General features: G+C 39.7%; 1 protein-coding gene across 2 annotated transcripts in view; it reads left to right on the top strand.

Annotated features, from left to right (window-relative positions):
- LOC100988315 (aldo-keto reductase family 1 member C15-like) overlaps positions 1–22,986 on the top strand; it is a 104,629-nt gene extending 81,643 nt beyond the window's left edge. Inside the window, exons 3-10 of one of the 2 annotated variants that reach the window (XM_063607240.1) lie at positions 7,535–7,699; positions 8,617–8,733; positions 9,762–9,839; positions 10,651–10,773; positions 15,352–15,461; positions 16,245–16,410; positions 18,303–18,385; positions 22,087–22,986. In XM_063607240.1, coding sequence (XP_063463310.1) covers positions 7,535–7,699; positions 8,617–8,733; positions 9,762–9,839; positions 10,651–10,773; positions 15,352–15,461; positions 16,245–16,410; positions 18,303–18,368 — 825 coding nt within the window. In that variant the 3' untranslated portion in view covers positions 18,369–18,385; positions 22,087–22,986. Of the gene's footprint in view, positions 1–7,534; positions 7,700–8,616; positions 8,734–9,761; positions 9,840–10,650; positions 10,774–15,351; positions 15,462–16,244; positions 16,411–18,302; positions 19,951–22,086 lie in introns of those variants that run through there. The other variant, XM_063607239.1, reaches the window with a different exon arrangement.
- Positions 22,987–27,945: the final 4,959 nt, after the last annotated feature.

Below are 27,945 nucleotides of genomic sequence, written 5' to 3'. Positions count from 1 at the left end.
GGTGATTAGTGTTGGAGAAATCAGTCAATAAATATGAAAACATACCACAAAATAAGTGAATAATTCAGGCAATTGCTCTGGTCACAATTGTTCTGAAGAAACTAAAACTGAGGAGTGAGATGGAGAGACACAGTGGGGACTGGGGAGCTACTTTGATTAGAGTGACACAGGGACGAAGACATCACCAAGAAGGTGAGACTGAAGCCAAAAACCAATGATGAGATAGAGGGGGTGGCGCGAGGCCCTGGAAAACCTCTGCACAGGTAGGTACGAGTCTCTATGTGATGCCCACATTTTCCTAGAGAAGAACTTGACAAGGACATGGCCATCTTGTTGCAGGGGCAGGGAGTGAGTCTCAGGAGATCCTATTTGAGCCAGCACCTTTGCTTGGGATGCAGGACCTGGGAGAGGTAGCCCAGAGCAGCATGAAGGCCTTGGCTGGGGTGGGGCAGGCCTGGGAGTGAAGGGCAGTGAGCAGCCCCAGAACACTATGACCCTGCTGCTATGGCCTCCCTTTGCCCTGTGCAATGAATGGAATCTTTACATCCCCACCGAAGTCATATATGAAGCTTTAAACCCCAAGGTGATGCTATTTGGTGGTGGGTCCTGTGGAGGTGATTAGGTTGTGAGGGTGGAACCCTCATGAATGTGATTAGAGCCCCTCTTAGTCCATTTATTGTTGCTATAAAGGAGGACTTGAAGCTGGGTAATTTATAGAGAAGTTTATTCAGCTCACAGTTCTGCTGGCTGGAAGTTTCAGGACTGGGCTTCTGTTGAGGGCCTCAGGCTGCTTCCAAGTGTGGAAGAAGGGGAGCTGGTGTGTGCACAGATTGTGTGGTGAGACAGGAAGCAGGAAGGAGGGGAGGGACCAGGTTCTTTTTAACAACTAGCTCTCATGGGAACTAATAGAGTAAGACCTTACCCCCCTCCCCATGGAGGGCATTCATCTCTTCATGAGGCATCTACCCCATGGCCCCCAAGCCTCCCATTAGACTCCACCTCCAACAATGGGGATCAAACTTGAACATGGGATTTGGAAGGGACAAATGTCCAAACTATACCAGTGCTTCTGATAAAATAGCCACCAGAGAGATTGCATGCCTGTCTCGCCACATGAGGACAGTGAGAGGACAGCTGTCTGTGACACGGGATGCAGGCCCCCGCCAGACCCTGAATCTGCCAGCACCTTGATCTTGGACTTTTAGCTTTCAGATCTGTGAGCTATCTGTGTCTTTTGTTTATAACCCTCCCAGTGTACAGTACTTTGTCACAGCAGTCTTAATGAACCAGACTCCCGGTCAGAAGGTGTGGTCTTAACCAGACTTTTCAGAAGGCATTTTGAGAACTCTGAAAGCTGATCTTTTTGGCTCCCTACTTGTGTGGGGGTGGTAAAAGAGGGGTAAGGTGTGTTTCCCCAGAGAGTCGGGCAGCATTTCTCTTTGTTGCTTGACAATGGTTTCCCATTTATTCAGAGAGGATTATATGGGTGTGTCTTAGTCTGTTTCCTGTTGTGTAACAGAATAGCTGAGACTGAGTGACTCATAAAAAACAGAAAGTTGTTTGGCTCAGTCTTGGAGTCTTGAAAGTCCCAGATCACAGGCCCCACATCTGGTGAGGACATTTGTGCTGTGTCATCCCATGGCAGAAGGCAGGGGGCACGAGCGCAGGGGTAAGAGGATGAGAGAACAAGAGAGGGCTGAAATGACTTTTGCAATAAACCCACTCTCAAGATAATGGACCCATTTTCGCAATAATGAGGTCAGTGCTTTATGACAGCAGGGCCGTTATGACCTAGTGACCTCTTAGAGGGCACATGTCTTTACACTGTTGCACTGGGGATTATACTTTCAACACGTGGACTTTGGGGGACACATTCAAACCACAGCAAAGTATTTGGCATTTTATCGCCATGCAATGTTAACATTTCTCTCATAACCCTGGGTTAGCCTTTCCTCGTGAATTGCAGCATCCCTGCTGAACTCTTGTTCTGTATGGTTAAATCTCCTACCAGAGTTTTGGGGCTGTGTCCAACTCTTTGTAGTTTTGCTGTAAATAATGACTTTTCTTTCTGCCCAGCAAAATGTTTTAAAACAAGATGATACTTGATATGGAATGGCTCAAACATCCTTTATTCCTCTGATAAATAACTCACTTGGCGTGAATAATTCAGGCAATTGCTCTGATCACAATTGTTCTGAAGAAACTAAAACTGAGGAGTGAGATGGAGAGACACAGTAGGGACTGGGGAGCTACTTCGATTAGAGTGACACAGGGACAAAGACATCACCAAGAAGGTGGGAAGAAATTCTTTATCCCCTCATCAACCTATCTGGTGGTCCCCACTAGAGAAAACCCGCCAGGATTTCTTTCAGTGCAGCTAAAAGGGTGATGCTGGTGGCTGAGACTAGCTCTGAGAGGAGAACAAGCTTGCTCAGTTCTTTAAGGCCTCAGTTTTTAGCTGGCGGGTGGACTGAACATTAGACAAATTTTTAACCTGTTGAATTGTGGACTCCAGGCAGTTCACATCAATGAAGACAGAATTTTCTTGTGACTTGATACAGAACATCTCTATTTAGTGCAAAAGCTTTAGCAATGGAATATAAAGGATATTCTCATCAAATTTATAGCGAACACAATGTTGAGATAAATGTAACCACATGGACTCATAGAATCAGACAGAGTTCTGACCTTGACCAGCCAGAGGGATGAGTTGAAAATAAGATAAATTATAATTGTATGTTTCATAATTGGCTGTAAAATACCGATGGCACAAATACAGGTTGCAAGAAGCACAATATAATAGAAACGTTAAAGAAAACATGAGTTAGGTGTTTTATGTAGCAGAAGTTCCTTATTAGTTGAGAATGTAATTTGAATGATGTGGTTTTTTGGCCTGGAGGGTAGAAGCTAAAGAGTATGCAGGGAAGGGCATCAGCTTCATCTAGGGAGATCATAGAAGGAGTCATAAAGGATGTGTGGCTGGAGGAGGTGCATTTTAGATAAGTAAGAAGTCATTAAACTGCTGAAAACTAGGTGGGATAGAGAAAGCTTTTCCAGAAAGAGGCGATGGCTGAAAGAAAGGCAAGAATACAGACATTTATCCATGATTTCAGACAAGTTTTTCTCACCAAAAAGGTTCAAGAAAACAAGATCGAGACCATCCTGGCTAACACGGTGAAACCCCGTCTCTACTAAAAATACAAAAAATTAGCCGGGCGTGGCGGCGGGCATCTGTAGTCCCAGCTACTCGGGAGGCTGAGGCAGGAGAATGGCGTGAACCCAGGAGGCAGAGCTTGCAGTGAGCCGAGATCGCGCCACTGCACTCCGGCCTGGGCGAAAGAGCGAGACTCCGTCTCAAAAAAAGGCAAAAAAAAAAAAAAAAAAAGAAAACAAGACAATGAGAATCAAAAAACGAAATGGTCCTTGGTACAGGAAACAAAGATAATGAAAGTAGGAGTAGGTCTTCCTAAGAAATGTTGTTACATGTGTGCTTGGGACCAGGTGTCAGGCTTTGTTCAATAAATTTTCAGTGAGGTATTGTTATGGGATTTATGATGAAAGGAATGGTGAGGAAGCTAACTTAGGTCCTCTGGGAAAATTAGTGTTTAGATTCACTAGCCTAATGATAGTTTTATACCTTGTAAAATAAGTCTGGTGCAATTATCAAAGACATATTTGCATGCTTTTTTTTAACTTTTATTTTAAGTTCAGGGGTACATGTTCAGGATGTCCAGGTTTGTTACATAGGTAAACCTGTGTCATGGGGGTTTGTTGTACTGATTGTTTCATCACCCAGGTATTAAGCCCAGTACCCATTAGTTATTTTTCTTGATCCTCTCCCTCCTCCCACCCTCCACCCTCTGATAAGCTTCAGTGTGTGTTGTTCCCCCGTATGTGTTCTCATCATTTAGCTCCCACTTATAAGTGAGAACATACAGTATTTGGTTTTCTGTTCCTGTGTTAGTTTGCTAAGGATAACAGCCACCATCTCCATCCATATTCCTGCAAAGCATGTGATCTAATTCTTTTTATGGCTGCATAGTATTCCATGGTGTACATGTACCACATCCTCTTTATCCAGTCCATCATTGATGGGCATTTGGGTTGATATCATGTCCTTGCTATTGTGAATAGTGCTGCAGTGAACATACACAAGCACACATCTTTATAATATAAGAATTTATATTCCTTTGGGTATATGCCCACTAATGGGATTGCTAGGTTGAATGATACTTCTGACTTTAGGTCTTTTGAGGAATCACCAGACTGTCTTTCACAATGGCTGATCTAATCTATACTCCCACCAACCGTGTATAAGCGTTCACTCCTCTCCACAACCTTGCCAGCATCTGTCATTTTTTTGACTTTTTAATAGTAGCCATTCTAACTGGTGTGAGATGGTGTCTCCTTGTGGTTTTGATTTGCATTTCTCTAATGATCTGTGATGTTGAGCATTTTTCATATTTGTTGGCTGCATGTTTGCCTCCTCTTGAGAAGTGTCTGTTCATGTCCTTTGCCCACTTTTTATTGGGGTTGTTTGTTTCATTCGTGTAAATTTGTTTAAGTTCCTTATAGATGCTGGATATTAGACCTTTGTCAGATGCATGGTTTGCAAAAATCTCTCATTTCGTAGGTTGTCTATTTACTCTGTTGATAGTTTCTTTTGGCATTTTAAATTTTTTAACTTAGAAATCAAGTGTGTACAACACTGAAGAGAAAATTCAAACTCCTCTAGCATGCAAATCTTTCTGTACGATTTTCCTGTAAGACAGGCCTGCAGAGACATGGAAGAATCAGAACAAAGTCAATGGATTGATTTCAACTTCATGTTGAAATTATAGGCAGCTGTAATCTCTGCCCTGCCCATCTTGTATTGATGGAAATAAAGAACGTGGCAGCCTTGTCTCCTACTGGGCTCTCAGTCAGGAAATGGAAGGAAAGGCGGAGTCAGATTAGCTGGGCTGTGGGTGGTGATGGATCTGAAGCAAAGCCATTCCTTGAGGCTGAATGATGGACATGTCATGCCGATGCTGGGATTTGGCACTTATGCTCCTGATCATGTAAGTGGACCCCAGGAGGCTGAAGGGTCTTATATTTTTTTGCACTAAGAGGATGATAAGCTGTTGACTCTGAGAGTTTGGAGGTTAATTTTTTGGAGAATTCTTTTTATTATTATTATTGTGACCTAACATATATCAAATGGTTTCATGTATTGTATTTTCCATGCATTATCTTATTTAATTCTTCAACAACCATCCTTGGTAAGTACTCACTACTTCTTACATTAAAAAAAAAAACCCCATGCTCAGGCTGCTCTCATTTTCCACCTGCTCAGAGCCGCTCCACTCCTGGTTAGAAATGTGAAGGGCCAAGGGCCTAGGGGGAAGTGGAAACCAACATGAATACTTGCTGGCAGCTTTGCTGTGAGGTTGTTGGGGCTGGAAGTATTTGCCAGGGAGTTTCGACCATCCAAACCTTTTGGCACGTAAGAAGCCACTGTGATTCAGAACATTAGGTAATTCGATGGGAAGACTTAGGGGGCACAACATCACAGTAAGGACTGAGATACAGCCATCCACTCAGTTCACGGCAGAGAACTTGAAGTGTCACACTCTGGTCACGGTAACGTAAGGGCAGCTTTGGGGTTGCTTTGGAGGGATTGCCCCCAAAATGAGAGACCAATGGATGGGCTCAATCTTGGTAGAACTCTGTCATGAGATATCACTAGATAACAGCTGCCAGAAAGGGTCAGTAGGTTTTCAATGACATAATTATCCATTTCATCCGTTAGGCATAATGTGTGTCTTACATATGTTATATGTAATGTTTATTACTCTTAGAAAAGACAGAAAAAAGTGCCATAGAGAATAGAACAAAATTCCCCATAACCCCCTCATTTACCATAATAAATTGTAATACGTGCATGTGCTTAATATTCAGACATTTCAAATGCACTAAGTGAAAAAGAAGCTTCCTTAATACTCTAATTGGTGTTTTTACCTTAAGTCACTGCAGGAACGAGAAGTTTTTTTCCTGCGTGTGTGTTGTGCTGTCTTTTGTCCTACTGTTCTAGGAAGCTTGCTAGGGCAGAATCTCAGATGTAGTCATTAGACTATCCACTGTTTGAAATTTGAGGCAGAGCGTGTACATATTATCATCCTAACATTGCAACGCCAGCTTGGTGCTATCCACTGTTTGAAATTTGAGGCAGAGCGTGTACATATTATCATCCTAACATTGCAACGCCAGCTTGGTGAGGTGACGTCAGTGTCCTGGGTGAAACCAGACCCACTATTGACTGCAACCCTTACTAATAACATAAACAGTTGATTAACACCTATTTTGCATGTTATATGTATGGTATACTGTATTCTTATAATACAGTAAGCTAGAGAAAAGTAAGCTAGAGAAAAGAAACTCTTAAGAAAATCATAAGGAAGAGACAATATATTTGCTACTCATTAAGTGGAAGTAGATCATTACAAAGGTCTTCATCCTTGTCTTCTTCACACTGTGTAGGCTGAGGAGAAGGAGGAAGAGGAAGGGTTGGGGTTGCTGTCTCTGGGGTGGCAGAGGCAGAAGAGGTGAAGGAGGGGGAAGGGAGGCAGGAGAAGCAGGCACACTTTGTAATTTTGATTGAAAAAAATTCATGTATAAGTGGGAATGTGCAGTTTAAACCTGTGTTATTCAAGGGTCAGCTGTATATGTATGTAGTGTGTGTGTGTGTGTGTGTGTGTGTGTGTGTGTGTGTGTGGATTGACCTGTCCTTCCTATTGAGTGCCTTAGAAAAATTCTCCCAGTATCAGAAGTTTTCTCGTTGGTTATTCTTATACAATTGATTCATATGGAATGAGATGTGATTTTTCCATGCTCCAAGGTGAAGCCCATTCCACTAATTTATTTGGGAGTAGAAGCTTACAGGAGGTTAGTTGCTGTCCTCGGAGTGTGCAAGTCTATCATGGAAACCCAAATGATCAAAAGGGGAGCAGGAGGCCAGCAGACTATGAAGATGCTATTGGATAGCAGAGACATGGGCTCAACCTAAATGCCCGTCCGTGGTAGACCAGATAAAGAAAATGTGGTACATAAACACCGTGGAATACTGTGAAGCCACAAAAAAGAACTAGATCACATCCTTTGCAGCAACATGGATGAAATTTGAGGCCATTATCCTAATCAAATTAACACAGAAACAGAAAACCAAATACTGCACGTTCTCACTTACATGTGGGAGCTGAACAACACACAGGGATACTGGGAGGGGAACGACAGACATCGGGGCCTATTTGAGGTTGGAGGATGGTGGAGGGAGGGGATCAGAAAAAATATTTATTAGGTACTATGCTTATTACCCAGGTGACAATCTGTACACCAAACCCCTGTGACACACAGTTTACACATATAACAAACCTGCACATGTGCCCCTGAACCCAAAGTAAAAGATTAAAAAAAAAAAAGAAAATGCCATTGTGGAAATACATGGATTTTCTCTGAGTCAGGCAGATCATTGACTCCTCTTACTCCTGTTTTATAGACCCCCAAGAGCAAGGCTGGTGAAGCCACCGAAGTGGCTATTGATGCAGGCTTCCGTCACATTGATGCGGCGTTCCACCAAAATGAGGAGAAGGTCGGAAAGGCCATTCGAGAGAAGATTGCTGACGGCACTGTGAAGAGAGAGGACATTTTCTACACCACTAAGGTGAAATTTCTGTGTGTGCAGTGGCCAGAGGCCACCGTCAGTTCAGATGTATTATTTAGAAAAACAATGTGGTCTCAGTTAGAACAATGTATTTACCTAATATTGTGAAGGCACATTATCAAAACATAGGAACAATGTATTTCTTACCTAATATTGTGAAGGCACGTTATGAAAACATAGAAAAGGCTTTGCTCTGAGATGTGTGAAAGGTGGGACACTGTTCTTCAATGTCTCTGAGCGGCAGGTATTATTCATATATGAGATGAGATCGATAATACTTAAGTAACTGTTATACGATTACCCAAGGCATTCTGGGGCCACTCCATTGACTGTTCAGTAATTGTTCTCAGGACGTATCAAGTGAGGTTGGGATGTTATTCAGAAAAGGGAGCCAGACTGGGAAATACTTTTTTATTTTTCAACTCAGCATTGAGTTTCCTGAATGTTATAACATTTTCCTAGGGTGGAAAACCTTTCTTCCAATGTAAATAAAGCTTTGGTTACTGGCGATACAGCCTATGCCTGTTTACACTGACGACAACCTGTTTTTAGAATGCATCTCTCAGCAGAATTGTTTTGAGGAATTCATTATACAGGACAATAGATTCCATTCCCCGTGTCCTGACATTTCTTGACTGCTCTCAGAGGACGATGCCATTAACCCTTGATGCATTAAAGTTGATTTTCCTGCTCCATCTAAGTTTTATTCACGGTTTTCTTACATTGCAGTCATTCAAGTAAATCTCAGCATCTCATCAAGGATGTAATTTACCCTGAATAACACAAATGTAGCCCCAGTTCTTCTAGTTTGAGACCACAGTGTTTTGTTACTCATGTGTCAATTTCTGTTATGTTTAATTTTGGTCCCCAAGTGTGTGAAATCATAAGCTACTTTTTATTTCTTTTGTTCACTGCAGCTTTGGACAACTTTCTTTAGACCAGAATTAGTTCACCCAGCCCTGGAAAGGTCACTGAAGAAACTTCAACTGGACTATGTCGATCTCTTCATTATCCACAATCCATTGGCTATGAAGGTCAGCTTTTTTTTTTCCTTCTTATGCCCCAAACAGTTTCATCACTGTTACTAGCACCTCCATTGTCTCATTCCAGCTTGATTTCCTGGGTTCTTTCCGAGAGAGGTAGGTTTGAGTGAATTGCATAGAATTGCTAAATCATTCACGAGTCTCCTTCACAGCCGAGTGACATTGCAATTTTCTGTCTGTGCTCATCCCCCAGCCTTAAGCGAGATGCAGGTTCGATGATCTCACTTCCTCTATGCTAGAAACATGAGGGCATTGCCCTGCATTTCTTAGTGCTTGTGTTCCTGAGTGTAGGTTCTGAGCTATTAGGTTACTACAGACTACAGAGATACAACGTGAAATCTCCACCTCTTTATGGTGAGGGTCTCTCCCGTATGTACCCTCAGCCCACAGGAGAGAGAGGTACATGGGATGGCACATGTGGCACAACTGGACTCCTTTGGGCTTCAGTGATCCAACCTCTCATCACAGTGGACATTGGCTGAGCACATCTGATGTCCTCATTATCCAAGTTGGGTGAGCATAAACTGGGGCTAAACACACTGATCAATAGTTATGGTAAGCGCTGTCTTCCACACCAGCCTGTCCTTCAGAAATGAAATAAATTTCAACTGTAGGGACGGCATTCTTAGTGAAGTGTGGGGGTGTATGGAGGAAGGAGCCTGCAGGTAACTGGAGAAAAAGTGTTTTGCTACAGTCTCTCAGATTGTTCTCATCTTTCTTTTTTCCCATGTCTTCTCTTACCAACCCCCACCCCAAACATGCACATGCACATCCACACATATCCATATCCACACACATACACTCATGCACACACACATATGCACACAGGCACACACGCATGCACACACACATACACACATCTGCACATGCAGACACACAAGCACATACATCCACACACATGCACGCATGCATGTTCAGATTAATAATCACAGCCTTCTGAAAGTGCTGTGGCTAAGCTCCTTAGGCGCCAGAAAGGGAATTCTCATAGAAAACCTTCTTCTGTATCCTCTGTGTTCCAGCCTGGGGAGGAATTGCTGCCTAAGGATGCCAGTGGAAACATTATTTTTGATACTGTGGATCTTCGTGACACATGGGAGGTATGTTCTGCTGCAGACACCAGGTGGCACTGTGTGTTGAGGTTGGAATCACAGAAGTGGGGGTCAAAAGAGATGGGGTTTTGCTCCAGCAGTTGTTTGACCTCAGACGTGGAACTTCTCTGCGCCTCCGTGTTCTCATCGTTGAAGCAAGGGAGTGGAATGAGATAACCCCTACGGTCCATTTTTAATTTTAACTTCTATGGCTCTACATAGACATGGAAGCAGCTTTACCCCTGAGATCAGGTTGAGGACATGAGCCCTAAAGAGGAGTCAGCATAGAGAAGCACAAAAGGAGTCAGCGCTTTATCCCAGGACAGAAACACATCACAGAGGAGGAATAGCTGCGGCCTGACTCAGCAGGAGGGTGGAAGGTGAAGGACAGTGAACCTACCCTTGCAACACCTATACCATTCATTTATTTTTATCATTGTAGAAAGAGGTAGCAACAAACCCTTTACTAGAGGAAAAGCTGAGAGTTTCTTTTGCCCTTGACTATGGTGTAGTTTGTTAACTATTGCATCCTAACAGCAAAATAGGTACCATAGAAGAGAGTGGGATAGGTAAGAGGAAATGGAAAAGCAGCTTTATGTTTATTTGGTGTCCCCAGTGTGCATGTAATAGAATTAAGGAGACAAATATGTACGCAGAACAAGAAAGGGCATTCAAAATTAATTTATTCAAGGGATAAAACGGTTTGATTCATTATAATCGTAGTATATCATAAATCAGATTTTCAGTTTATAAAAAGTCAGTGACAAATGAAATGGACAAACTACAGTAAAGGTCTACCACCCATTTCCTTCCTCCCCAGGCCCTGGAGAAGTGCAAAGATGCAGGTTTAACCAAGTCCATCGGGGTGTCCAATTTCAGTCACAAACTGCTGGAACTCATCCTCAACAAGCCAGGGCTCAAGTACAAGCCCACCTGCAACCAGGTGAGCCCTTAGCCCACCGGGGCCTTCTCTGACTTTCTGCTCTTCACACACTTCCTGCTTAATCATGCTTCCAAGTTTCTGGCTTTATATCACCCGTGTAGATGACAGTTCCTTTCATAGAAAGAGAAAATACTAGAGAAAAACAGTTTGAGTGGAGTAGAAGAGCCTGACTTCAGTTCTTTGGGGATGGGTGTGAAGTTCCTATGAGACAGCCAAGCGGAGGCAGAGTTGGGAGGTGGTCGCTTTGGTCTGGAGCTCAGGGGGTGGAGGTGGAGACACAGTGTTTGAAATTATTGCTGTATAGATGGTAACAACTCACAGACAAGGATTAGCTCTCCTAGGGAAAGTTCATGGAATGAAAAGGAACAGGCAGGAAAGTTCACAGGAGAGGGTGAGGCAGAGAGGCACTGGCAAGGAGATTGAACAGGAGCTGCCAGACAGGTGGAGACAGCCAGGAGACTGTGGTGTCAGGAGCCAAAGAAAGAGCATTGAAGTGGCTTGAGTCAGACACAGGTAGGTCCTGCTGTGAGCAAACACTCCAATAGGGAAAGATAAAAGTGGCTGGATTTAGTGGCATGGAGGTTATGGGAAGCCATGCAGGGCCTGCTCCAGAGTGGTAAGCACTGAAGCCAGATCAGAGGAAAGGAGTGAGAAAGAGGAGGCGTATAAATCGTAATCAAAACATATGATTTTAAAAGAAACATCCAATATAGCCAAATATCAAACATGATTTATGACATTGTTAAGTTTAAAGCTTTGTGTAGACCATTTTGATAATTATACAAAAAGCAGTTCAAAAATGTATACTCTGTCTTAGTTTTATATTTCTAGGGATATTTGTAGACAAAACGTGTTAAAAACTCCCATCTATATTATATAGTAATATAATATATATTAACATATATATATAATTTCTAAAACCAAATGATTAGAATTTTGAATATCCACAAATGAGGAATTAATTAAAGTTCTGATGGCTTCATAGAGATCTTTGAGAGGATATTATGAAGACTAATAGCAAAAAGGGAAAGCTTATGTTATAATATTATATCAAAAGTATATCAGAGAATTATATACTATTCTGTTTTTCAGGATGCTTTTAAGCCACAAGAAACAGAAAACTCAATTCAAACAGGCTTAAAGTTGATTTACTTATAGAAAGTTTGGGTCTTGGTTGCTCTAGAAGCTGTAAGATACTCTCTTGAAATGAATATATTTTGTCTGTGCTCCATATTTGATCGCTTCAGAATGGCTCCTCATGGCAATTGGGCTATAGGTCTCCTCATTCATGTTCAGCACAGCAGAGAGGGTTTTCTGGAGCTGTTTCTAAAGAGAGAAGAATAATAGTCACAGAAGTTTTCTAGCAATTTTTTTCTCATGTTTCATTGGCTTGAACAACATAATGTGCCTTTCATAAACCAATTAATGTAAGAGAAAGGAAGTTTGTGACACAAAAGTGTGAACTGGCTTCTTCTGGGGCACAGAAACTGAATATGGAGGAAGGGAGAAATAACCGAACAAAATCAGGATTCTTATAAAATATGTTAATCTGTACTATTCAGTATATATACTAATTTTAAATTATTTAACATCTTAAGAATAATAAAAATGACTAAAATTAAGCACACAAAATGATTAGAGGTTGCTACATGGTTCTGGTAAAATTCTAGGTGACCTTGTATTTTTTCCTATATCTGACATGAAAATATTTCTTTTATAACTTTTAAAAGTTTTTATTTTTGTAAATTTTTAAAAAAAGATATAGAGAATATGAGGAGTTCAAAAAGTTCATGGAAAAATGGAATTAAAAGATGTTTATAAATATATGAACTATTTTTCAAAATAAGCTTTACCAAATTCAATATAGTTTTTAAAGCATAAGTATATGCTTATAAGTATATGAACTAAGTATGTGAACTAATAGCAAATAGTAGCCATTTAGTTCATCTCTAAATAACTGAGAGTCCTGGTAATTTAATCATGTCAATGTATTCTTTTTATTTTTTACATTATTAACTGTAAAAAAAAGAGTCTCTGTTAAAGATTCTTAAAGATTCAGACACAAAAAGAACTCAGAAGGAGCCAAATCAGGACTGTAAGGTGGATGACTAATGATTTTTCTATCAAAATTCTTGCAAAATTGCCCCTGCTTGATGAAAAAAACGAGTAGGAGCATTGGTATGGTGAAAAATAATCTCTGGTGAAGCTTTTTGTGGGTGTTTTCATACTAAAACTTTGGCTCATTTTCTCATAACAGTTGTTATTCTTCTTTAGCCCTCCAGAGAGTCAATAAGCAAAATGCCCTGAGCATCCCAGAAAACTTGCTATGACCTTTTCTCTTGATTAATCTCCTTTTGCTTTGCCTGGATCATTTCCACATCTTGGTAGCGATTGCTTTGATTCTGCTTTGTCTTCAGGATTGTACTGGCAAAGCCATGTTTCACCTCATTTTACAATTCTTTGAAGATGCTTCAGGATCTTGATCTCCCTTACCTAAAATTTCCTTGAAAAGCTTTGCTCCTGTCTGTAGCTGATCTGGCCACAACAGTTTCATCACCCATGAATTGGAAAGTTCACTCAACTTAAATTTTTCAGTTACTATAGTGTAAACTGAACCAGTTGAGATATCTATAGTGTTGGTTATAATTTCTGCTGTTAATCATTGGTCTTCTTTAATTAGGGCACTAGTAAGATACATTTTTGTTTTCCTGCAAATTGATGTGAATGGTATGCCGTTGCGGGCTTCATCTTCAACATCATCTCGTTCCTTCTTCAAATGAATTATTCATTTGTGAACTTCTGATTTCTTTGGGGGATTTTGCCCATATATTTTGTGTAAAGAGTCAATAATTTCACCATTCTTCCACCCATGCTTCACAATAAATTTGATTTTTGTTCTTACTTCAATTTAGCTGAATTCATGTTTTTCTGATAGGGGAGTTGTCTTATCTTTCTCAATGCCTCAAACTAGATCCTGTTCAGACACATCATAACAAATTAGTACAAGTTTATTTTGGAGCATTTTTGTTTTGAAATCCATGTATGGTTTCTTCATAATGCACATTTTCAATCAATTTTTTGAATATCCCCTTATGTTATAATCATTTTCTTTTTATGTACCCATCATCACACTTAAGCAATAATTATCTCACAACCAAACATGTTACATAGATAATTCTACCCCTGTATTATTTTGAAGCAGACATGATATCATTGTATCTGAAAATGTTTTGTAAAATATTTTGAAAATCTCTAAATCTTTAAATAAACATTGCCAGAATACTTTTATACCACTTGAAATTGTAGCAATAATTTCTTATTAGTAAATATCATGAGTGCTAAAATATAATTTTATCATATTTTTAAAGTTGATTCATTTAAATTGATGTGGAAATAAGGCCCATACATTGCAATTGGATGATATATCTCATAAATCACTCTTTTTTTTTTTTTTTGAGACTGAGTCTCGCTCTGTCACCCAGGCTGGACTGCAGTGGCACGATCTTGGCTCACTGCAACCTCCACCTCCTGGGTTCAAGCTATTCTCCTGTCTCAGCCTCCTGAGTAGCTGGGATTATAGGCATGCACCACCATGCCTGGCTAATTTTTGTATTTTTAGTAGAGACGGTCAGTCTGGTCTCAAACTCCTGACCTCATGATCTGCCCGCCTCGGCCTCCCAATGTTCTGGGATTACAGGCGTGAGCCACTGACCCCGGCCAAATCACTCTTTTAATAAATAAGTTTGTTCTCTTCTTTTTTTTTCACTTCCCTCCTCCTCTTCCTCTTCTCCCTCCTCTGTCTTCTTTCTTCTCTTCTTCCTTCTTCTCCTCCTGCTTTTCTACCTTCTCTTCCTTCTCTTCTTCCATAGTCCTCATTCTCACTCTGCCCCTTTCTTTCCTTCAATTTACTAATGAAAACTTAAGCCTTTTATTCCTGTAAAGTTTTCCTCAGTATAGGATATACTGGTTGATCCAGTGATACAATTTAACATGTTCCTTTTGTACTTTCTGTAAATTGAAAGTTAGAGCTAAAGATTTGATCACAATTGGTTAACATCATTTGAACTCATGAATTTTAACAAATATGTCCTTTTCCCAACCATTGTAGTTACTATCTTTTTGTTGCTCAACTTGCCGTCATTTTGACCAGCAGGAGCCTTTTCAATTGAGCTTCTTAGTCCTTTGACTTGCCTCATTTTCTTTATGTTCTTTGCCATTTAGAATGTAAGCTGTTCTAGGCTGAACTTGTAGCTTCCCCAGTCAGAACTGGAATTAGCCATTTTTCTAAGAAATCTTGGTTTCTCTGAGTAGAAATGTCATTTAGAGACTATAATTTGGGCACGAGAGATTTTAATCATTTTAAAGCACTAATAAAAAAAGAATAAGTAAGTTATCATGTTAGTATGACCACTGATGGAATTTGAAGGCATTTCAGAAGGTGCATGGGGAAAATGACCAATATGAAATACATAGTACATATATTAATATAGTACTAGATATTCCTTCAAAGCATTTTAAAATTTACATGTGGTTATTTGCTCATGTATTCTGACACCTTTTGGTCTTGAAAAATTACAGGTGGAATGTCACCCTTACCTCAACCAGAGCAAACTCCTGGAGTTCTGCAAGTCCAAGGACATTGTTCTAGTTGCCTACAGTGCCCTGGCATCTCACAGAGACCCAAACTGGTAATAAGAGTATCAAAGAGTTAATCTATATCACAACTCTATTGATTAAGAAACTTTTAGCATTTCATTGTAGATCAAGTCAAACATAGAACAGTGAACACAACGGTGCAGTGAATTCCCATGGGACACCACTGAGCTTCAATGTCACCAACATTCCTTCCCTCCTGTTTCATTTGTATATCTGCCTTCTCCCAACCCCACTCCAAATACAATTTCAAAGTGATTTGAAGGTGAAATTTACATAGACTGTAATGCATATACGTTAGCTGTACAATTTTGATAAATGAATGTACTTTGTAATCCACATTATTGTCATGATATGGAAACTTTCTCCCAAAAATGTTAATTGGTGTTCCTTCTGAGACAATTCCTCCCCACCTCTAGGCAACTATGTTCATAATGTTTTTGGTCTTAGATTAGTTTTGTCTGCTGTAGTACTTTATGTAAAGAAGTCATATATATTCTTTGGTGTAGCTTCTTTTGCTCAACCTGTCTGTGACATTCATTCCTGTAGTTGCAAGTGTCTGTTCTTTCCATTTTACTGCTGGGAAATATTCCATTATATGGACATGTACACCACAAGTTGTTTATCCATTCACCTATTGATGGGCAGTTTAGTTGTTTCCAGTTTGCCACAATTGCGAATAAATCTCTATGAATATTTATGAGACACCCTGAAACATACTATATTGTGTCTTCTCTCATTGTCTGGGGCTTTGGGCAAAAGGGTAGCACACTCTAGATTTTTCATCTATACTCTTCATATCTGTTGTTTTTCTCCAGGGTGGACCCAGATAGCCCATATCTCTTAGAGGAGCCAACCTTGAAATCCATTGCCAAGAAATACAATAGAAGCCCAGGCCAGGTTGCCCTGTGCTACCAGCTGCAGCGGGGGGTGGTGGTCCTGGCCAAGAGCTTCTCTGAGAAGAGAATCAAAGAGAACTTCCAGGTACAGGTCAAGTGGTGTTGCTCCAAAGTGAGCCATGGGCGCTGGTCTGGGTGATCTCTCTTCCAGGGGGGAATGCACCATATGTCATTCATGCCCGTGCTTCTCTCCTCTGTGTGCTAAGGGAGGGGGCAGGATGGAAAAGTGCGAAGAGATCACTGGATTCACAGTCCTAAAGTTTATCACCTCTAGGGCTGGCTTTGCCACTCACTAGTTGTGTGACACTAAGCAAATTTCAACTCCATCATTTTCATGAGTTTCAGGAGTTCTATATGGTAAGGAAATTTAAGGACCCTCATTTCTCTCCTTCACCATCTCTATCTGACAAACCTCTATTTGTATTTTATGATCAAACTCAAATAGGATTACCTGCTTTGTTACATATCATACATACATAACCATTGGGACACTCTAGCACATTTTTCACCACAATAGTGCCTGGCATGGTTCTGTTAGTGAGTCTTTTCCCTTTTAACTTAACATTGTTTGCTAAGATGTCAGTGTGCTCTCTGGGCTGTGAGACCCTAAATGCTGTGACTCCTTCTGGGTCATCTTTTATCATCTTTCCCCTGGCAGTGCCCCGGGCTGGTAGGAAGCTAGGTATAATTTCATAGACTGACCAAATTATTAATAGTAAATCAATGAGTAAAGATTTTGCCTGAAGCCTTCCTCATATACACTCCAATCCATTAGATCAATCAGTGGTCTTTATTTACTTTGTTTTGAATTCTAAAAGAATTTTGAAAGACTATGTATGCTGTTTTCCATTTAAAGATGGCAGCTAGAAAAATCAACATGAGTTTAGTTATTACAAAGGATGATATTTGAAGCATATTTTCTAATGTATTTGTTTATTTGTTTCACAACTTTGTAGCTCTAGATTAAAATTTTTAAGTTATACAAAAATCAAATAGGCAAATCTAAACCTTGTTACCATACAGAAAAAATCTTATTTTATTTTATTTTTCAATTTAACTCAACATATTAATACATATCCCTGCGACAACCATGTCATTTCTGGAGTATATTTTTAAGATGAATCACTGATGGGTAAATGTATGGGTGGATAGGTAGATAATGGACAGATATAGGTAGAGAGAGAGACACACACATTAGATAGATATGTATATCATAGATGGACAGATAGATAGATAGATAGGGCTCTGAGTTTTCCATCTTCTGCATGAAATAATGAACTTAATTTTTTTAAACCACATATCTTTTTCTTTGCTTTAAGGGATTCTTCATCAGGGGACTATGTGTCAATGTGTTTTCAAATAAAAAACAACTCCTGGCTTAAGTAAGATAAATATATTCAAAAAAAGTTTTTTTGTTGTTTGTTTGTTTTTTTGTTTTGTTTTGTAAGGAAGTAGTATTTGGTACTACTTAGTAGTAGCTGGAAATAGTATTTGGGGGCCTGCAGTGAGCAAGTGGTATGGTGGAACAATTGATCAAGAAATGCTTTTCTAAGGCCAACAGATTCTTGGAGCAAGGTTGTCTTGTGTTCCAAGGCTTGCACAGTCAAAGACTGGGTCAAGTTCCAGGGGAAGTGAGTAAGGAAAATCCTGACCAAGTGTGATCAAGTCAAGGAAGCAGGTATTTTGTCCAGATTTGCCTTTGTTTAGGATAAAGAATTTATTTTTTCTGTCTCAAGCAATTCTCTAGAAATGTCTTAGATTGATAAGTTGTCTTTCTTTTGAGAAGTGGAGCAGAGCAGGAGGGAGGTGGGATGGAAAAGTAGCAGAACTCAGGGGGAAGAGGTCTCACCTAGAGGCCAATGAGGACAGAAACTTTACATATTGCCATCCTTGCCTCTGCCCCCGGAAAGCCTTGTATTCCCAGGAAGAAGCTGCTGTCCTGGGGAAAGGTTAATGTGAGTGTTTTATTCCTTTCAGGTTTTTGACTTTGAGCTGACTCCAGAGGACATGAAAGTCACTGATGGCCTCAACAGAAATTTCTGATATGCTAAGTTACAATTGTAAGTCCTGCTTGAAGATTCTTTCACAGGCTGTTTTCTGTAATATGCAGGCAAACAGAGGAACACATGTTCCCTAAATCAGGAAGGCAGGCCAGATTTCAGGAATAGGTATGAAACAGGAACTTCCCTATAGTCCTCATGTGGCTCAATCTGTGACCCAACAGGAATGTGAGTCAGTAAGTGAAACTGCTGACATCTGCACCATTGTGAATGCACTTCTTCAATTTTTTTTTTTTTTTGTCTGAGACAAAGTCTTGCTCTATTGCCTAGGCTGGAGTGCAGTGACACAATCTCGGCTCACCGCAACCTCTGCCTCCCGGGTTCAAGCAATTCTCCTGCCTCAGCCTCCTGAGCAGCTGGGATTATAGGCGTTTGCCACCACGCCCAGCTAATTTTTGTATTTTTAGTAGAGACAGGGTTTCACCATGTTGATCAGTCTGGTCTCGAACTCCTGACCTCGTGATCTGCCCGCCTCGGCCTCCCAAAGTGCTGGAATTACAGGCATGAGCCACTGTGCCCGGCCATGAATGCACTTCTTTAATGCCCTTACTACCTGTGCCCGGTCCTGCACTCAGGGCCACTGCCTATTAGAATAGAAGGCACGGTGTCTATGACCCATAATACTTACAGGAGCCCATGATAATGTTCTAGCTTTAATTTATTTTAAAGTCAGAAGAAAAAGAGAATACAACAATGATGAATATGTAATAATGAATCCAGCCTCGTCTATCTTCATGTCTATACCAAGGCAATGTAAGACTTAATTTTAATATTTGTATAGAGCATTGGTCCATGAAAGCAAATGTGCATTCGTCCTAGGGAAGTCACAGTGGGCCCTGCTTCCATGGCCTCCCCTAAGTGTCCAGTGACATTTCTCCTTACTGTGGCATTCCTTTTCCGAGACACGAACTATTTCTTCCAAATTTTTGTCTTCCTTGGCTTTCTTTACCTTCACAACTCCCATTTCCTCAGCTATATAATCTCACTAAGCTGAATGACAAATGAATTATGAAATTAATAGACCCTCAGTGCTAGTGACTGAGGTGTCCCCAGTGGCCTCCACCAAGTTAAGATCCTCTGGAATTTCTCCGGATCTTCGAGGCAAGACTCTTACTCCAGTGTCATCTTCGTCCATCTGAAGCCCACCTCTAAGGAACCCAACATAACTTCACTTTAGTTTATTCACAAACATGACGTTCCATTGGATCAACTGTGGCAGGATCTCAGGGTTGAGGAGAAAGAAGACTAATCAAACAGAGCCAAGTTTGGAGCGGAGTTTAGAAACAGGGAGAAATATCATTTTAGTTAGGAAAATACTCAGTCTCCAAAACACATCTGAAAGGTCCCCCTTCTTTTTGTAAAACCATACCAGGCTTCCAAGAAAAGACATTTTCAATGAGAAAAATGTGAAAGCAACCTTTCTATACTCACAGGCCTTAAGTATAATCTGTGATCTGCCTCATGAGACTGTGAATGTCTCCTCTTACTCATCTCTGTGGCCCTATGTTAATACAGCTCCTGGTGCATTTAACTGCTTAGAAAGTACTCTTTAATGACACTCAATTAAAAAGAACAAATTATAAAAAAGAAAGCCCTTTTTGCCATTAAGGTAACATATTTTCAGGTTCCAGAGATAAGGGCATGTATGTCTTTGGGGGCCATTATTGAGCCTACTACACTAGTTTTGTAAGTAAATTTAGAGCAACTAAACTTTAGTTTTCTAATTTTTGTAATAGAAAGAATTCTATGTCCAGCCACTGGATCCTGAAACTCTAGACTTTTATCTCAGATATCAAGAGGAAAACCACATGAATAAATACCTGTTTCTTTAAAGCTGATGTAATCTTGACCCTATTGTATTTCCTCCTTCTGGATACATGCCCTTCATTATTTTATTCTAAAATTTATTCTCAGGATCTGTTGACATTGTCTTTTGTTGTTCATATGGAAAACTCAAGCTTTTCAGTTTGCCAACATTCTCAACTCTTCAGAATTTCTACTCGTGTCTAGATTATACTTCAGGCAATGGATCCCATGTTTACTACTTAAACGTGCTTCATCTATGAAACCTTCAGTTGGACACATCTTATATTAATCAAGTCTCTTAACTCTGCGGTTTCTACTATACCTTGATTTATCAAGTTCTTGATTCATCAAGAGTTGTCATTAGGTCTCTCTTCTTTCCTCTTTGCATTCTTTCAATACCCATAGAAGTTTACGTATGAAAATTAGGCTAAATAATATACTAAATTGAAATTGATCAGACCACTTATTCTACACAAGTAAGTTTGGAAACATCTAATTTAAAGAAAAGCACTTTCTCACTATGGTTTCAGCAGTCAAGATGATTGCCTTTCCAACATCAGTTTTACTTTAAATAATTTGTTTAGGTCAGCCATGCTAATTTCATTGTGGTTGGCATAGGAGTCACTGTGGATAAAGAGTTGTGACCCAGCCTTAGCCAACGCCACATAAGAAGCACTGTGCTGGGGACTTCTAGGAGAGTTTGTCTCACTTCTAAGAAGGAGCCTTTGAAGAAAAGTTGCTTCTCTTCTTCAAGGGGATATTGTCCCATTGCAAGGTGAGGTGTGAAATTGCTGTGGAGTCTCCACCCAGCCTGAGGATGACATCAATACACAGAAGAAGAAAAAGGAGAAGATGAGAGAAATTCTGCACTCTCATGGATGACACCCAGAGTTTACCCTCCCTCTGGACTTCTTGTTATGGGACTAACACATTTTTGTGGATTTTAAACCAATTTGAGTTACTTTTTTTGCACCTGCCTGTACTCTAATCCAAACAACCATCCAAGTTAATAATTTTCTCTTTACAATGCACCCTGCATTTTGTACCTATACAAGAGTGGTCAGAATGTGTGAAAACTGCTGAGTCATCCTGACAGCATGGCTCCAGTAGATTCTAGGGGTTGGCTATAGTACTGAGTGATATTAAAATAACAAATAATGCAGAAAAGGCATGGAACTAAAAAAATCTTTAGGAATCTTCACTCACTGAGAGTTCATATTCAGGACACAGTTTCTTCTTCAAATCACCTTGGACAAGTAAGTAACCCTTTTTGTTCCCTTTTCTGTAAAATAAGTTACAAGTTAAATCTACTTTATAGGGTATTTGAGAGGATTCCCTGATAGTCTTGCCTGATACAGAATAGAAACTCAAAATCTTAGCTAGTAGCGTTGATGTCATTGCTATTATCAGCACTATAATTTCCCTTGAGTTAGCCAGAAGAAATATTAAGTTTATTGGACAGTGAGTACAGGGTTGCCTTGCTCAGATGTACTGAGCCTACTGTCAACTTTAAGCCGCTTTCTGTGAGGTTAGAGTTTATCTTGGTCTGGGAGGACCAAGCAGAGTGCTTTAGAGATGACAAGCACAGCTGTGTTAAGAGACAACTTCCAAAGTTTGTGACCACATAGGATAAGTTACTCTAACTTTCAGTGCAGTTGAGCAAGAGTCCTTGATTGGTTTCTGTTGTGAATGCCAATATTTTTGTGTCATGTTGTGGGATCTTCCAGACACTGTCTGAGAGAAAATCTCCATAGCCTGGAGAGGAAGAAAAATGTCTCTGGATGGTGGGGTTTTGTCTCCTAGCACAGTTACCACCCAGCAACCATCCTTCTTTACTTTTACAGGCCATTATGTTAAGCCTTTTTCATTTGTTGCTGTCCCATATCCCTATTTAGACTTTGATATCTGAATGTGGAAACCATCCCTTTTCCCTCTGGAGCTGGAGTGATGTTCACGGAAGGCAAAGCAGCTGGGCCTGAATGGGGCTAAGCTCTGGGAACCATGAGTGTCTCCACGGAAACAGAGCAGGACACCCGGAGGGACCACCCAAGACCTTGGGTCCGTTTGTGAGGCCATCAGATCCTCAGCTGGCATTTGACAAGGAAGATCAAGGTTGCAACAGCCTAAAGAAGTTTAATTTCAAGGAAATAGGTAACTTTTCTTTCTTCTTACTCATCTGAATTTGTGGATTGAAAATTATGTGCACCATATAGAGGAGTTTTCTAACTATGAAAGCACCAACAGTGGAGTTATTTGCTGCAGGGCATGTTGAAATGATTCTCATTGAAGACAACTGGATGAATTCCCAGTGATGGTTGAAATGCAGGTTTGCCAGAGGAAAAGTCTGTTGAATTCTGTTTTTGAGAACCAGACATTTTCTTATAGATTAGGATAAACTCCTTGCATAATAAAGGTGTTTATCCATGGACTTCACATTTTATTCCTGTTGCTGTCTGATACTTTCCCCAATTACTTGGTTTAATTTGGCCTTCAAGCTCCCCTCCAACCCTGAGAGGCTGTTAGTGTGAACCCAGAAAGATTTATTCTGTCCCATGTTTTTATTTCTCCTGGAGCACAGTAGCACGAAAGAGGAGTGGATAGTATCCCCAAAATACAGAAGGGAGGAAACGGATGTGGAGAGAGAGGGAAGTAACCAGGGTACTTTGTCCACCTTCACGTGATCCTAGGGATTATCCTGTGTCACAGGCACTTCAGAGTTGTTTTATTTTGGTGGTGTCTAAAAGATTTTAGTCTTAAAACACACATCCAGCCTGGGCCACAGACGTTGTCTCTACAAATAATAAAATAATTAGTCGGGCGAGGTGGCATGCGCCTGTGGTTCCAGCTAATAGGGAGGCTGAGGTGGAAGGATCGCCTGAATCCAGGTGGCTGAGACTACGTAAGCTATGATGGCACCACTGCACTCCAGCCTGGACGACTCCTTCTCATAAAACCAAACCAATCCACACACACACAGAGAGAAGAGAAACAGAGTTTACTTTTGAATATCGTTGAGAGAATATACTGAATTGCTTGGCGTGATGTGAATGAAGCAACATAGTTCTGTTCCTATAACAAGGACATTGGAAACAAAATTTTCACCAGTTGTAGCATTTCCAATTAGTCTAGTTGGGAGTCACCAGGATTAGATCAAAGTATAAATCCAAAGACTGTCAGAAAATATTCTGAATTCAGGAGAGAAGGGAAATCATGATAGAACAGGAAGTCTGATCTGTGTACAATCAGAAGATATCGTAATCCAAATTTTACATCAAGTTAGGGGTACATGCAGGGTTTAACTCTGGAGAAACTTCACACAGAAGTCTGAAGACACCAAGAAGTGTCTTGGCAGCTGAGTAAAGGCAGCTTGGGATGAAGTTGAGAGTGCTGGGCATCTGCCAGGAAATTTCATGGTATTCAGCTTCATCAGAAATATGACTTGCAACTAAATATTTTTATCCCATTCTATAGGTTGCTTTCTGATGCTTACTCTCTTTTGATGCAAAAATGTTTTAATTTATGAAGTCTCATTCATCTATGTTTTCCTCTGTTGACTGTGCTTTTGGTGTCACTTGCATTTGATTTTCAGCAATTTCAGCCCTGTGGCTGTAAGACATAGGATTCTCACTCAGGGCACACCTAGAAGCTCTTAGGTCATGTGTGCTTAATCCAGGATTTTGAATTCCTGAGCTCATCCTTTTCTTTTCTTCCTCTTTCCAGCAATATGAGGTGCAACTAACCAACATCATTCTATTCTTAGTTTTCCACAAATGTTTGAAAGTATCACATACAGAGTCACTATTTTTTTTGCCTCTTTTAAGTTGTTAAGTGGAGTATCAATGCAGATGTTTTGTGCACTCTATAAATACTTCATATCATGGACTATCAGTGCTCTCTTCATTATTGGAAATAAAGTCCTTCGCATTTTCAAGTCTAATCTGATTAGACTGACAATGCCAGAAACCCCAAAACCAATTCAGGAAACTCAAAATTCTATTCCTCTAGAACCACTCCAGATACCAAAATCTATATTAGTCAGGGTTGTCCCAAGAAACAAAACATATAGTGTGTGTGTGTGTGTTTGTGTGTGTGTGTGTGTGTGTGTAAATGAAAGAGGAAATCTCGCATGAAAGACTCAATCAATGCAGCAAACTTTATTTTATTTTATTTTATTTTAAATAAATGACCACAGCCACCTCACCCGTTAGTAACCACCACCCTGGTCAGTCAGGAGGCATCGACATCATATCTAAAACCTCCACTATCAACAAGATTATGACCTGCTGAAGGTTCAGATGACTATTGGCATTTCTCAGAAATAAAATATTTTTAACAAATGCATGCATATTTTTTTCTTTAGCTGTAATGCTATTGCACACTAAATATATGACAGTATAGTGTAAACATAACTTTATATGTACTGGGAAATCTAAATATTTGTGTGACTCATTTTATTGTCATATTTGCTGCATTGCAGTAGTCTAGAATTGAACTTGCAATATCTCTGAGATATGCTTGTATATAATATGTTGTCTATATCTTATCACAGTTTTTGACTAAATTTTATTTTTCCTGGTCCTAGTATAGCCACCACAGCTCTTTTTTGTCACTGTTTTTATAGAATATCTGTTTCTGTCTTTCACTTTCATACTAGTCACATCTATAGATGCAAACTGAGTTTCTAGTGCTGAGTATATAGTTGGATCTTGTTTCTTTTAATCCATTTTGCAAATTGATCTGCCTTTTGGTGTGGGGGTTTAATCCATTTACATTTAAAGTACATTCATGTGCTGCATAACAACATTTTGGTCAATGATTGACCATATATACAACAGTGGATTTATAAGATTACAAAACCTATTACTGCTCCTTTTATATGTTTATGTACACAAATACCATTGTGTTACAATTGCCTTATAGTATTCAGTAGAGGAACATGCTGCACTCTACTGTTTATAGCCTACAGGCAACGGTCTAGACCAGAAAGCCTATAGTAGAATATACCATTTAGATTCATGTAAGTCCACTCTATGGTGTTCACATGATGCTTGAATTGCCTAAAAATGCATTTCTCAGAATGTATTCTTATCATTAAATGACAGATAACTATAATTAGTGACAGCAACTTAATTTTGCATTTTAATATTTTTCTTTTCCTGTATGTCTATAACATTTTGTTCTTCATATCCTCCATTACTAACATTTTTTGTGTGTGTCACTGATTGATTTTTAGGGACACTTGGATTTCCCTCTCATTTTCACTTGTGTATATTCTATAATTGTTTTCTTTGTGGTTACCATGAAAATGACATAAAACATCCTAGAGTTATAAAATCTCCTTTGAAATCAATACACATTTAATTCCGTACATAAATTCCCCTTTTCCACATCTGTGTTTCTCTCAACTTCACATTACTGATGTCACTAATTACAACCTCATACATTGTGTACATGTTAACATAGATTTATAGTTATTTGTACACATTTGAATTTTAAATTTTTTTTTTTTTTTGAGACGGAGTCTTGCTCTGTCACCCAGGCTGGTGTGCAGTGGCACAATCTTGGCTCACTACAAGCTCCGCCTCCCAGGCTCATGCCCTTCTCCTGCCTCAGCCTCCCGAGTAGCTGGGACTACAGGTGCCTACCACCATGCCTGGCTAATTTTTTGTACTTTTTAGTAGAGATGGGGTTTCACCATGTTAGCCAGGACGGTCTTGATCTCCTGACCTCATGATACACCTGCCTTGGCCTCCCAAAGTGCTGGAATTACAGGCATGAGCCACTGCACTCAGCCAAATTTTAAAACTTGAACAGAAAGCTAGTATAAACAAAACTTTCAAAAATACATGTTTTTGTATTTTGTCCCATATTTACCTTGATGAGAGGTCTTTATACTTGATATGACTTTACATAACCATCTAATCTAACATTCTTTTATTTCATAGTGAATTACTCCGTTAAGCATTTCGTGTAGAGTAGTTCTAGTGGCAATGAGCTCTGTCAGCTTTTGTTTATATCACATTGTCTTTATAACTTCCCAATTTCTGAAGGTCATTTTTGTCAGATACAGAATTCTTGGTTCGCAAGTTTTCTTTTTTCTTTTACCAATTAAAAAATATATATAATCTCATATGCCCTCCAAGGTGTCTGATAAGAAATCTCCTGATAACTTCATCCAGAATTCCTTGTACCTCATGAGTTATGTTTCTCTTGCGGCTTTTCAAATGATCTCCTTGTCTTTGGCTTTTGAGAGTTTGATTATAATGTATGTGGGTCTGGGTCTTTTTCAGTGTATTCTCTCTGCAGATCTTCAAGTTTCTTGTATTTGTAGATTCATGTCTTTCATCATATTTGAACCATTCTTTTTCATCTTTTTCTTTCCAACTTTTATTTTAAGTTCAGGGGTATATGTGCAGGTTTGTTTCATGAGTAAATTTCATGTCATGGCAGGAGATGTACAAATTATTTAGTCACCCAGGTAATAAGCATACCTATATAACAAACCTGCACATGTATCCCTGAACATAAAAGTTAAAAAAATAATTTTTTAAAAGTCCTAAAAACTCCAAACATACACATTTGTATAGGAAAATCATGTAGGTGGATACACATTAAGTATTTTTCAATGGGAATATTACAGCTTATTTTTGTTCTCTTGTTACAGGCTGAAAGAATGAGAGTTGTGACCAACTCAGTATACCACTGGAGGCTATATGAGCAAACAGAAAACTGTTCTTATGAAAGCAGGATGTTGGAAAACTGATAACTGTGTCTGCCGCCAGAAGGGGTGCTGAGGGCAGTCAGGCCTCATGCACAGTGTTCCTTGTGATTATCTATAGGAACATCTGAAGCCTGTTGTACAAAGAAAGCAATTATGTGGACCTGTGATAAATCAAGCAGTGGACCAACCATTAGCTCTCCCTCCCTGCTCTTTCTACCTAACAAATATGAAAGACTGTAGAAACTCAGGGCTGCCTTTGCTCTCTAGAAGCAAGGAGCCCCTGACCCCCTCTTTCAAAATAGGTCTTTTCGTCTTCGTCTTTACTTCTGCATTCGACCCCCTTCATTGACCCTGTAGAAACTGTCAGTGACATTCTCTTTTCCCTTGTATTTTCTAAATTTTCTATAATTTGCATGTTATTTTAATAATTAGTGAGGGCATCAAAGAAGTGGATTCACAATGGTGCAAACATTGGCAGTTTCAGTTAGGAACTCATATTCCTGTTGGGTCAGAGATTGAGCCCTGGAGGAAACCTCTGGTCTGGGGGCTACAGGGAAGCTCCTGTTTCATGCCTATTCCTGAAATTAGGCCTGTCCCTCTGATTTAGGGAAGATTTATTCCTCTGTTTGTCTGCATACTACAGAAACAGCCTGTGAAAGAATCTGCAGGCATCACTTACAATTGTAACTTAGCATATCGGAAATTTCTGTTGAGGACATCAATGGCTTTCATGTCCTCTGGAGTCTACTCAAAAATTTTTCTTCAAAGTCTAAAGGAGATTTTTTCTTCCAACATAATATTCTGTGCAGTGCAGAAAGTCTTTTCTTTTGCCTTTTGGTAACTGGCCTAAGAGATTTTACAGTTTATTGAGAGAATTCCTATGCCATTATCATTAAGTTTTGGTTTGCTTAGAATGTAAAAAAAAACTGAGATTAGAACAAATTTTTTAAAAAGTAAGGTTATTACATCTGTATATCTTTCTGTATGTGCTTTTAAAGTCCTTGTGACATTGAGTTACAGGGCTTTGACTCCT

The sequence above is a fragment of the Pan paniscus genome, chromosome 8, assembly GCF_029289425.2.
Source record: "Pan paniscus chromosome 8, NHGRI_mPanPan1-v2.0_pri, whole genome shotgun sequence".
In the NCBI taxonomy this organism is placed as follows: Eukaryota; Metazoa; Chordata; class Mammalia; order Primates; family Hominidae; genus Pan; species Pan paniscus.
This window is presented reverse-complemented; position numbering and strand designations above follow the sequence as displayed.